Source organism: Corythoichthys intestinalis, chromosome 20, assembly GCF_030265065.1.
Source record: "Corythoichthys intestinalis isolate RoL2023-P3 chromosome 20, ASM3026506v1, whole genome shotgun sequence".
In the NCBI taxonomy this organism is placed as follows: Eukaryota; Metazoa; Chordata; class Actinopteri; order Syngnathiformes; family Syngnathidae; genus Corythoichthys; species Corythoichthys intestinalis.
The window spans coordinates 21,516,702-21,528,834 of record NC_080414.1 but is presented as its reverse complement, the minus strand read 5'-3'; the positions used below and the strand labels follow the sequence as shown (position 1 = coordinate 21,528,834).

Here is a 12,133-nt window from a genome sequence, read left to right as displayed (position 1 = left end):
TTTCACAAAACAAGTAGCAAAAGCAATAAATGAAGGTCTCCGGTGGGATTCGAAACAGCATTTGCCATGCGACAGACAAGCGCTTAGACCGCAGGACTGTACTTCCGCATGACATTAGTCATGATTTCCTTTATAAAGCAATCGCAACCCACACGCGCTGCTGTGTGGTAAAACCTGAAGGGGAAACGTAACTGAAAAGAAAGTGCGGCTCACTTGACCACGGAATTAGAAAACATGGCTCACTTCAGACAGCAAGCAGACAACAATAACATAGGGACTGCGTTAAAGGGTTTATTGAACACACAAAAAAACACGCGATCGTGAAAAGGGAGACACACAAAGGGTCCGTGACAGTAGGTCAGGGTGAATTTAAAAAAGAAAAAAGATGGAAAACCGCAGTGAAAGGCAGACAAATGGAAAAAAACAAGGTAATGATGCAACTAGCAACGAAGGGATATACAAATTGTCAAATGGCAGCAAGACGATATCTCGGCAAGCCGCCTAGGATCGGTTTAAAGACACTGCTGATGAGCTGGAATTGGATGCAGGTACGACGTTGGGAACTCATCCCACAGCTCTATAACAAAACAACCTGACCAGCAGCAGAATGTGACAAAATCATGCTGTCGTAATGCAAGCTTCGCTTGCTAGCTAGCACAGCTATTATCCCAGTCCAGCCCAACTGCGTTATCACCGCCAGTGTGCATTGCGCGCATAACACATGGTGCCCTCCATAGGTCAAAACATGTACTAAATATTATAGATTTTTAAATCAATGGAAATAATAAATGTGTTTCTAAGAACTTATTTTAGTAAAATAGAACAATTGTGGCTTATTAGAGCCTACAAGTGTTATAGTCTGAGGTTCCCTTTAAGAGGTTTTGTCCAACAACAAACAGTAATACAATATCTAAGTCATCTAAATAGTCGGTGCTGTATTGACTTACAGTGCCGCTCGTCGCCGCCATCGCCGCAGTCGTTGCTAAAGTCGCAAACGTCATCCTCAGGCACACGTATTCCATTAGCACAGGTCCAGTTCCAACTCGAACAGGCATCACAAAAGACTGTGAAAGTTGAGACTGCCAGCAGTATTCGTCGAAATTCGCAAAACATTATGGATGTTTGTGAACGTCCACTTCATTACTTTTTTTTTTTTTTCCGGAGCGGCTCAGAATGATTGTGTGGTCCAAGCATGTGGTAAAGGGTCATAAATGGCTTTTATGGCGCTTACTCAATATGCCTACTTGGCCGAGTCGAGTCTCTGTGTTGAACCTTGAAGAAGTAAGATAAAGGTTAAGTGGTTAGCAATAACGGAGGACCACACATTTTTCTTAACTCAGAATGTGTTGCAAATATACTTAAGAATTTGAACAAAATCCACCAACCTCAATAAACCTGACCTTTAAAATGTATTTTTTTCTACTTTAGCATGCATAAAAAAAAGAAAAAACTGCTGTTCCCGTAGTTGCTATGCTAATTGGTAAGCTAAATTGCTAACTAACTTTAAAGTCCAGTCACAGTTACAATTAGGGTTGTTCCGATCATGTTTTTTTGCTCCCGATCCGATCACGATCGTTTTAGTTTGAGTATCTGCCGATCCTGATATTTCCCGATCCGATTGCTTTTTTTTTGCTCCCGATTCAATTCCAATCATTCCCGATAATTTTTCCCGATCATATACATTTTGGCAATGCATTAAGAAAAAAATGAATAAAACTCGGACGAATATATACATTCAACATACAGTACATAAGTACTGTATTTGTTTATTGTGACAATAAATCCTCAAGATGGCATTTACATTATTAACATTCTTTCTGTGAGAGGGATCCAGGGATAGAAAGACTTGTGACTTTGTATATTGTGACTAAATATTGCCATATAGTGTATTTGTTGAGCTTTCAGTAAATGATACTGTGGCCATCCCAAATGCATGATGGGAAGTGGAACCATGACTGTGCGTAGTGCTACCAATTGATATATCTTCTCTGCGTTGGGAAATAACATAATGTGTTAAGACAAAGAACAATTGCCACCTTGCTTCCCCACATTGCTTCCCATGATATTTCTAATCATAGGGAGAAGGATTGCTAAAAAGAAAAAAAAAAGGCTCCAAAGACTGCCAAAATTTACTCTCCTCACTTTGCGCTGCCTTTTATCTCTCTATATAGGTAAAACAGCGTCATTACAGATTGAGCGCGACAATGAGTGAGAGGGTCATGCAGCGCATGCATTAATTGCGATTTAAGGTGACACATTTTATAAAAAATTAATTGCCGCCGATATCGGGATAAATTTGATAACCTTACCTTAAGCCTAAACTAAAGACTCTGGATGAGTGTAACATATTATGTCTGTAACGTTAAATACAATTAGAAAACGATTTAATATATATATTTTTTAAAAAGGCATGGCCGATATTTTTTGGCCGATTCCGATACTTTGAAAATGACGTGATTGGACCCGATTGACATCTCTAGTTACAATTTTTGTCATTTTTTTTCTAGACATGTTGGTCTGAATTATTGATCACCCCAAACTGTAACCAATTTTGAATTAGTATCTTAATTTTTACCAAAGTTGTTTAACGTACATCAATAAAATGGATCGTTCAGCAGAATTCATGGCTAGGCTAATCTGCTTTAACTCAGAATAACAGATTAAATTGAAGACTTTTTCCAACTAAATATATTTTTATTTTTGGACATGCTATTATTATATATTTATTTAAGTAAAATGCATGAGATAATAACAGCACTGCAACATTTGCATCGTTCTGTCATTCTGTATATACAGTAATAAAAACACCATACTACAAAAGTGCACATTCCAACAACAATAGGCATAACATATAGCGTAATTGGATCGATACCTTGTAACATCCATTTTATTATATTACATGTTCCAGCACTGAATTGTTCTCTTGTAAAAATGCAAATGAAACGGCGCTGCGTTTTCAATATGAGAACGAGGGAGGCGAAGCGACACCTGCACAGCACGACGAGAAATGAATTGCATACTTAACAAGGCCCCATGGGTTTAAATTCAGTATGAGCTGGTGCTCAGCTTTAATAATGGAAATCCATTTTTGTCAGGGGAAGGAATCCCTCAAGCGTGACAATGTCACTTTGCAGGATACAAATTCGACCACGGTCGACACTCAGAACCGTAAGATTGTGTTCACTTACACATCTGTAAAATGGAGAAAGGCGCCTCTCTAAGATTTTAAGGGTAAAAGATACATTTTCGAGAATGAATTGATTCTAAGATGTATATTTCAAAAAGATGAAAACTGAAATGACCTCTGCCAGGAAAAAGGTTTCCAAAATACTATATAAACAGTTAAAGATTTGGGTTTTGCTGCCACCTTGTGGGCAATATGCAGGTATTGTCTTTCGTTTCAAGCATACAAAATACCTAGCTGTACTAACTGGACCATACAACTATGTCACGTCACATAGGGTGTTTTATTTATATCTGATGGAGCATTTCAAAATATAAGTAAATCCCTTCCTGTTCAAAATAATGTAACTTAATAAATCATTTAAGGGATTCCACTTTTACGACTAGACTACTCGAATGTCAACTTAGAAGTTTCATGTGCAACTTTCCACTTAGTGCACTCCTCGCCTACGTGGCAGGTTCCCGCCTCTTTTCTAGCAGCACATAAACAAGTCTCTAATGTGCCTGCCGGTTGAAGAATAGCCTCCCTGATATCTCCTGAATGTATCTTGAGCTAAAGTGAGCGGCAAAGACAGCGCTTGGTCATCATTTAAACTGCACTTGGTGTACAACTGCTTGTCAAAGTGGGGACATTTCCATATGCGGGGGGGGGGGGGGGGGGGGGGGGGCTGCGTGACTTGACTGCAGTTACGTGTAATGGAACCCTCTGTCGTCGTTAAACACGTTTTATTTTCAATAATATTTCATGAATATAATATCCTAATTAGGAGGCAACTTTTAAAAAATGTATTCTTAGTGTAACTGGTTTTTTTAAAAAATGCGAAGAGGAACAGGCCATTCGGGGTCATTTATTCCGTTTTGGGTGGATCTACATCTGTCTCATGCGTACTACGTCACAGAAATGCGACAGTGTAAAAAGTAAACGGATGCTGCAGCTTCCTCATTTGCTGAGAGGAGTCTGGCTGCAGCCCGCCTCTCTCAGTACCCTGCGCCGCTCTTCTCAGTACCCATCCCGCAGACAGGAAATGACGCAATACCGCAGCTCTCAATCCCCTCAGACCGGAAATGTCGTCAACCCTTGCGACGAAAACAAGTTACGTTATTTCACCTCTCGCGAAGAAAACACGGTAAGTGGCCGCACTGAATAAAAGTTTTTAAAAGCGTATGCATGTTTAAAAATGTTAAATAGTTAAACAACACTTGCGGTGAAAATATGAAGTGTTTATTTTGAGTTGAAAAGACCGTACTTATATCTAGTATTCTTAATGTAATTTAAATAATGTCTTCCTTTACTAACTGCATGTGACTTTGCTCTACTTATATTGTTTAATACGTACTGATGAATTCAGCAGCGAATTGGCTAATGCTGCTAATGCTTTTTACATTTTTCCCCCCTCAATGAACAGTCTTCTTTGTGTAGTTTTCATTATATTGCACTCTTATTTTTCATTATGTACATGCCTGCAATTCGCAGCTCGCTGTTTTTGTTGTTGTATGGTATTGTTGTTTTGCCTTCATTTGTTTTGTCTGGTCCTTTGTAGTTTGAATGTTGTCACATGATCCAAATAGGACAAGGTTGTAATTTTTTCTTGATATTGTTACTCTGCTTAGCTATATATTTTTTCATTATTATTATTTTTTTTTTTACTAGCTCCTTGATCACCACCCCATTGGGAAGAAACTAAATCACGACCCCCAAATGGTAGTCTTCCCATGCAGATACAGGGATGTCACACAGATCCAAATGGAAGTAAGTAGCATAAGTAGTAATGTACTTTAGATTTTGGACTGTGCTGAACACTTTTTTTTGATAGACATCGAACACTGTAAAACCCACTGTGCAGACAGGACCAATGGTGACAATATAAGACCATGCTGAGCTTCGTGGACGGTTCAAACTCATCCTGCCCAGGAACGGCTGGTATGTTTTTATGTCTGAGACAAATGTTGTGCTCAGTGGAAATCTGGATAGGCTTATTATTCCTTATATTAGTTAACAATTGGACATAATTGATTATTTACTCTTTGTTTATTTAACCAATCAACATTCTCATTAGCTTATGCAAATCTTGAATATAAAGAGGCCAGAAATGGTGTTGATTGTCTAAAAAAAGAAAGTTTGATTGACACGTGCTGACTTTTGGAACGTTGGCCTGAACAATGAAATGGAATCAACTGTGAATTTTGAGGATTTAGTTTCTCTAAAGAACATAATGTCACTTGTACAATTAAGTAAAATGTAACTTTTTGTGTTTGTTTTTTGCAGATATGAAATGCATATTTATAACTTGTCTAACAAGTAGCTCATTCAAAGGTATAAAAAAGTATTTTTTGGCGTGTGTAGGGTATTTTAACTATGTAGCCTACAGAATGCTTGTATGGGCTCGTGTAGGTGTCTGCGTACGTTTGTATTTATATAACATATGTCCGTGTGTATAGATTATGTATTTTTCAGGGAAGGACCATATTTGTGGCTGACCCCTATGTTGTTGCAACATGGTGAAAGCCTACAGGATGTGACCCACACATGCATTTGCCTGTAAGGCTGATTAGTAACAACTACAACTTGGAGCATTGGTTCATTTTCAAAGAACAGTCAAATCATAACAAATTAAATGATCCAAATTCCAATTATTTGTGGGAAGAAAAACAGATCCAATCGTGAGATCAGGGAACTATTGTTATCTCTAATGAAATTCAGTATCCATTCATATTGGCATGGCATTTCCATGATGATCCAGAATAGCCTTGTTTGGTTTTGAAGGTATGTTCCAGTCGATCCTTTTATGTTGCCCCTTCAATTAAAGCAGAATTGCACTCCAGATGATTCATCCAATCATTTGAAGCAAATTTCTAAAATGCCACTCTAAAATTGCGAATGTTTTGTTTCAAGGGCGTTGGCCCGGTCTCAACATTGGTAGGGACGAATATAATACAAGTAAGGTTGCTCAAAAGTTGGTGGGGACAAGTTTAGCATCCTGAAAAGTTGGTCGTGTTATGTCCCTACCGTCCCTATGCAAACCTACGCCCTTGTTTTGTTTGCATGAATCATTTAAACCTGACTGGTTGGTGTTCTTATGCATGGAAACACGTTTGTAATTGTTTAACTACTGTATTTAATATGAACCTATATTTTCAATTGCAGAAAACGTTGACAGTCAATCAACAGGGGGACATGGAAAGAGAGGATTGGAAGTGAAATAGAGGTATTTGTAAAAGTGTGTATATTCATTGATTCAAAACTTGAAGGAAGTGACTCGGTTAAATTCTTACGTTAGGGTTTTCCGGGACAGCCATAGGGGAAGGACTGTGGCATCTTCATGTTGATGGTAGGTGAGTTTAACTGTCCAATTTTGTCCTCTGTGATATTTGTATTCATTTATCCATTTGTAGTATGCTCTTTGCACTGTTCTGGATGCTCTCTTTGAGTTTAACCATTGTAAAATGAAGTTCACCGAATCATTCAAATTGGGCTACAAAATATCCTTGTCGTTATTCTTTATTTACACTTGTTTTTAATTTTTGTTAGACTGATATGCCAACTCTGAGGAAGTGGTGGTGTATATTGCTAGCGGACAATTTCAAACTTGGGTGCATGGTAAGTCTTTGAAACTGTTGATATGGCATTCATAGGAAAGTAGGTGCACAGCACCTTAATTCTTTGTTGGAAAATGTGGAATACTTATTTTTGTATTTTTTCAACTTATGTGAGCCACAGGAAAGAGTTAGCCCATTGGACAGATGAGGCAAAAGCATTACTGCAGGGTGAAGTGCCACCAGTCTATCAGTTACAGAAGTGAAATTTGAATATAATTGCTGAGGTCAGCTTTTAAAGACTTTTTAGTGTCCATTACTCTGACGCACTTTTGAACATGCCCCCCTTTATTCACTGATTTATTTTTAGGAAGAGGTGCAACCACAGCTCCTTCAAGTTCGTGGTGGCCCACTCCAAAAAGATATGGCGGGAAAAAATGGTAAGATTGTTTATATACCTAGTTTAATGCAATGCATGAAAAGAAAAATCAAGTATAAAATTAACAAAGCATCATTTTTATTTTACTTATGTAATATTCAAATAGCTCTTTTCTTTCTCTTTTCCAATGAACAGTTTTGGTAAAAGGATTGTGCAAGACAGCACAAAAGCCTCGGACAGGGCTAGGGGAAAAAAAAAAAATCAATGCAGTAGGAGTTCCCAAGCATCCTGCAGATGGAGGAGGATGATCACGAACTACAATGTCTTGGAGCCATTCAAGTTCTGTTTCAACCATCTGGAAGATGGATTTACCTTTTTTGAGGAGATTGTTGACTAAAGAAAATATCTATTTTCTCAATAATAATAAAAAATAATAAAACTAAAAAAATAAAGTTTACCACATCAGAACTGGTTGTATTGAGTTCATTTTTCTACACTTATGAATTAGTTGTTTTTTTTTTCTTTTATCCCAGATGTTAGTTGTAGGTAGTTTTAATTACCTGTGATGAAGGCGGGAGTGCTTGCCGAAAAATGTCAGGTAATTAAAACAACCTACAACTATTGTCTGGGATAAAAGAAAAAAAACAACTAACACATGACAACTTTTGTCATTTCTGTTTGAAATAAAGGTGCCTTTCCTGGAGCAGAAAGTTTATTATAGTTTCTGAATTAGTTAATTAGGATCTTCACCCACATGAATGAATTTAAGTAGCAAAATGAAAGACAAAATTGGTTTGGTTGCAACATTGAGAGAATATTACGTTTTTGATACATTAAATTGTAATGAAGCTATATTAATGTGTCCGTTCATAAAAATGTAAGGATGACAGCAATTTTGTAATTATTCTCAATTGGAGTATATTTTACAATTGACAAACTAAAGTACACACTGTGATAGGTCACAGGCGATCTTTCAGTCACTAATTAAACCTTTATTGCAGTAGTGTGTATTTTAATTTTGATGTACTGTAACCGTGTTTTTCATTTTGGTAAAATCAGCAGGCTTTAACAAACTGACCGCGCTTAAAGAGTTAATCTCCCGATTTCACCAAATCAATTTAAGGAGCATATAAATAAATTATTATTTAAATAATAATGAGTGATGCTGAAACCGAAAATAAAAGACGTGCGAAAAGAAAATAAACTAGTATTTACGTTCGAATGGACGCTAACTATTACGATAAAACCGGAAGCTCGGAGCTCGAGCGCAGCTTCATGTTGTCATTTCCGGTCTGAGAGCTGCGATATTGCGTCACTTCCTGTCTGCGGGATGGGTACTGAGACGAGCGGCGCAGGGTACTGAGAGAGGCGGGCTGCAGCCAGACTCTCTTGCATTTGCTCGCTATCATGGAAGACTAAAGTCTGGCTACCCGGTCGTAAACGTTTACGTGCTGTTAACAAACTTGACTTTTAAAAACATTTTAGCGAATGTTTAACGTGTGATGGAGCTTTCTTTGTTGAGTTTGTGCGCCAAAGAGGTGGTGAGCAACCACAGCGCATCGCTCCACTGGCTCCGTTGGGTTCCTCGCGAGCTATTCGGCCCGTTATTGGAAGCCTCGTTCGCCGGATGCAAACCGCTGGCCGTCGGCGAGCTGGTGCAGAAGTGGCCCGAGCGTCATCTGCGTGTCGGCGGGCGCAGAAAGCGAGGGCAGCGGCCCCCGAATCGGCTCTGCGTTCAGGCTCTTTTGCTTGCCGTTGTCAGGGGACTCTCCGATATAAGGTTGGTAATCAATGATCGATTAGGATTAAGATGATTTATGATTCAGTCAGTTCATCTTTTGAACGTTTTTTTTTTTTTCATGTAAGAAGTCTAAATCATGACCGTATTTAAATTATATTTCTATATATATATATTGATATGACAATTACTCTGAATCCTCTCGATTTAAACCAACAAAATGGCAGGGGAGACAAAACTGTATCGCTAACTTTTGATTTTCTTCTATCTAGATGTGCACTGCGAGTCTTGGACCTATGCGGGCTGCAAGGTGAGGGTCCGACGGTGGACTCCATGGGGGGCTGGTCCCTGACCATAGCACTCTGCTCTATGGTGGTTCAGGCTCGAGCCGGGGAACGGAAGAGGGTCTGTGCTCTGCAACAAGAGAGGGGTCAGCACAAGAGAGTCAAGGAGGAAAATGTTGACAAGCGCGACCATGCTGAGGGGTCGTTAGGTGTCTTTCAGGGGCCAAATTTGATGAATGTGGAGAAAAGGATGGAGACAAAGGGAAGGCAAGAGAAAATGGATGGCAACAGAAAAGAATGTCGCATGCCATTGCAGGTGAGGGCTGACCTTTTCGTCAACGCCCGCTCTTTGGAGCGCGTGAATGCTGCCCTAAACACAACCGGACCCCTGGAGCTGCAGTGCAGGTCCCTGCATGTGGAGGAGATCTCCGTGTCCAGCATCGGGAATTTACTGGACTGTCTGCCGCATCGTGGCTTGGTGTGTGTAGACGTGCGCTACAGCCACTTAGGCTTGTCGGGTCTGGCTCGGCTCTGTCACTGGCTCGCCGCATTTCCTGATTTGAGCTCTCTCTGCCTGCACTACTGCAATTTGGACCTTTGGTGTCACCTGCCGATGTACGAGGAGGCGCTTCGAGATCTCACTCAGGGTCTGGCGAAGCTACATGGACTACGACGCCTTAGTCTCACGGCGCTGCGCTTGCCGTCAGAGCTTCGTGAAATTCTCAGGTATGAAAACCTTTGTCAAAACTCGAATTGTAGTGTCTTACGTTATTGAAACAAGCCATCAACTCATTGGCTACCTTTTGAAGGTGCTAAACATACAATCCCTTTTTGACTGTGAGGGATGGCAATGGATAATGGCACTGAAAGATGATCATTGACAGCCAGTCCTCCCAGTTTAGTTGTCAATATGGCAAGCAATGAGTTAAGTAAAAAAAAAAAAGTAAAAGTTTGAGTGTTATTGAGGCCCATACCTAGAGTGCATTTCTTTTTTTTAGTTATTTATTTCTTAATAAAATGCTATAAAAATGTTTTGAAATACAATTTTTATATTTTTTTGTTTTATTACAGTTTCCTGCCTCAGCCTCTAGAAGTGCTGGAGCTGCCTTACTTGAGCCTAAGCCTGGCCGATCTGTCCTACCTGTCGTGCAGCAGGCACGCGCCCTCCCTGCAGCAACTGGACCTGAGCGAGAACCGACTGAACGCTCAGACGCTGCCTTCCGTGTGCCGCCTCCTGGGGCAAGCGTCGGGAAGCTTACGCCATTTGTCGCTGAGCGGCTGCGGGCTCAGCGACGACCTGCTGGGCCAGCTGCTGCCTTCCCTAGGATGCTGCTCGTCGCTACGTAGCTTCGACTTTGCTCTCAACCCGCTTTCTACTGCCAGCCTGGTCAAGGTGGTGAGGACGCTGGCAAGGTTGCCGTCTATGCAGCAGGTGCTCTACCCCAACCCTTTGGAGGACTACCAGCTGGGCCTCCCCGTGCTGCCATCCAGCGCTCAGCTCCTAGATTGGCCTCTGGACGAGTCAGCTGACAACATCACCAGCGACCGTCTCAACAAAGTGCTAACAGAATGCGGACGCCTGGACATTTTGCTCACTTGCGACCTGCTCAACTATAATAGAGACTTAGCAGAGTGATGATGCTCTTTTTATACAATTTTATATTCAACATGAGACTTAACTTTTCGGATGTTTGTGCAATATATTCCTGTTTTCATACCTACTTTCTGTAATTCATTTTTTATCTCATGCACTAAACCACAAAGGCAACCATTTTCTTCCTTGTTTTCATTAAGCAAAATTTAAAAAACTAAAAGCATGACACATTATCCTGACTAGAATTTCTGTAATGTCATTTTTAGACCGCCCGGAGGACTCGCTTTGTTGTTTTTCTTGGTGTGGACACGAACAAAAAAGGCTACTCCTCTGGTATTTGTGGACTGATCAGAATGAAATTTGGTAAGTATGTTCTAGGGATGAATATGCATCAATCCTCTGAGCCTGATTTTATTTTTTGTCTCTGGGCTGATTAATTTGATAATCTTTGTGCAGTTATTGTTGTCTGTAGGTTCTGAGTTAGCCAGTTAAGGGCATCCTTGATATTTGGATGTGTATCCCTTCTCAGGGCTGATGAGACGTTTAGGGAGTGAGCCGGGCAGTTGTAGTTCATTTTAATTGTTTTACTCAACTTTTTCGCATGCAATACCTGTGTATTTACTGTAATTTTTGGACTATAAACCACTACTTTTTTCCCCTCCACTTTGAAACCTTATTGTTCAGCTACTTTATGAATTGGAGCTGCATGTCTTTTGGTGTAAAAATAAAAATCATTTAGTGTCCAGTGAGGCTTATGTACGAATGGTTTTCTTGTAAAATTCGGTGGGTGCAATTTATAGTCCCAAAAATTTACATTTGCACATTTCCATTAAACATTTAATATTGTACTCTTCAATCTCGTGTCCTATTATTAAAGCAGTGAAGGCCATTATCGTTCCCAATAGTTGTTTTAAATCAAACTAAAAAATGTATTTTACTACCACAGCACATTCTCTGTGATTACTATCCTATTTACAGTGAGTAGCAGCAGTATTTGCACCCCTTGTGATTTTGCAAGTTCACCCACTTAGAAAATAGGTAGAGGTCTGAAATTTCAATCATAGATGCATTTCCACTTATAGAGACATAATCTAAAAAAAAATCTGGAACTCTCATTGTATTATTTTTCAAGAATTTATTTGTAATTTACTGGGTTTCATAAGTATTTGCCCTGAAAAAAGTCAGTGCTAATATTTACTGCAGAAGCCTTTGTCTGCAATTACAGAGGTCAGACGTTTTCTGTAGTTTTTCACCAGGTTTTCACATTTGGAAACAGGAATTTTGGCCCATTCCTCCACACAGATCTTCTCTAGATCTGTCAGGTTTCGGGGCTGTCGTTGAGAACCACGAAGTTTCAGCTTCATCCAAAGATTTTCTATTGGGTTGAGGTCTGGCGACTGGCTAGACCACTCCAGAACCTT

The 12,133-nt window shown here is 39.8% G+C and overlaps 1 protein-coding gene and 1 long non-coding RNA gene across 7 annotated transcripts; both read left to right on the top strand.

The window, feature by feature from the left end:
• The first annotated feature begins 4,183 nt into the window (after positions 1–4,183).
• Positions 4,184–7,564, top strand: LOC130908873 (uncharacterized). 6 transcript variants are annotated; one of them, XR_009061663.1, is made up of 10 exons: positions 4,235–4,310; positions 4,725–4,758; positions 4,835–4,933; positions 4,998–5,104; positions 6,329–6,389; positions 6,462–6,512; positions 6,713–6,781; positions 6,896–7,004; positions 7,088–7,157; positions 7,292–7,564. It is a non-coding gene; the product is annotated as an uncharacterized LOC130908873 (long non-coding RNA). The 6 variants fall into 6 exon arrangements; XR_009061664.1 differs by lacking the exon at positions 4,725–4,758 and having other exon boundaries at positions 4,184–4,310; XR_009061662.1 differs by lacking the exon at positions 4,235–4,310 and having other exon boundaries at positions 4,317–4,758; positions 6,902–7,004.
• Positions 7,565–8,473: 909 nt separating this feature from the next.
• On the top strand, positions 8,474–11,632 carry si:ch73-174h16.4 (leucine-rich repeat-containing protein 14). Its single transcript, XM_057824772.1, has 3 exons — positions 8,474–8,876; positions 9,107–9,844; positions 10,190–11,632. The coding sequence occupies exons 1-3, from the start codon at positions 8,599–8,601 to the stop codon at positions 10,752–10,754; spliced, it is 1,581 nt and encodes a 526-aa protein (XP_057680755.1). The 5' UTR covers positions 8,474–8,598; the 3' UTR covers positions 10,755–11,632.
• The last annotated feature ends 501 nt before the right edge of the window (positions 11,633–12,133 follow it).

Excerpts from the sequence above, each read along its gene's own strand:
- si:ch73-174h16.4 (XM_057824772.1), top strand. The coding sequence starts at position 8,599 with ATGGAGCTTTCTTTGTTGAGTTTGTGCGCCAAAGAGGTGGTGAGCAAC. Across the intron at positions 8,877-9,106 it reads AGGGGACTCTCCGATATAAG|ATGTGCACTGCGAGTCTTGG; the intron begins GTTGGTAATCAA and ends TCTTCTATCTAG. Across the intron at positions 9,845-10,189 it reads GAGCTTCGTGAAATTCTCAG|TTTCCTGCCTCAGCCTCTAG; the intron begins GTATGAAAACCT and ends GTTTTATTACAG.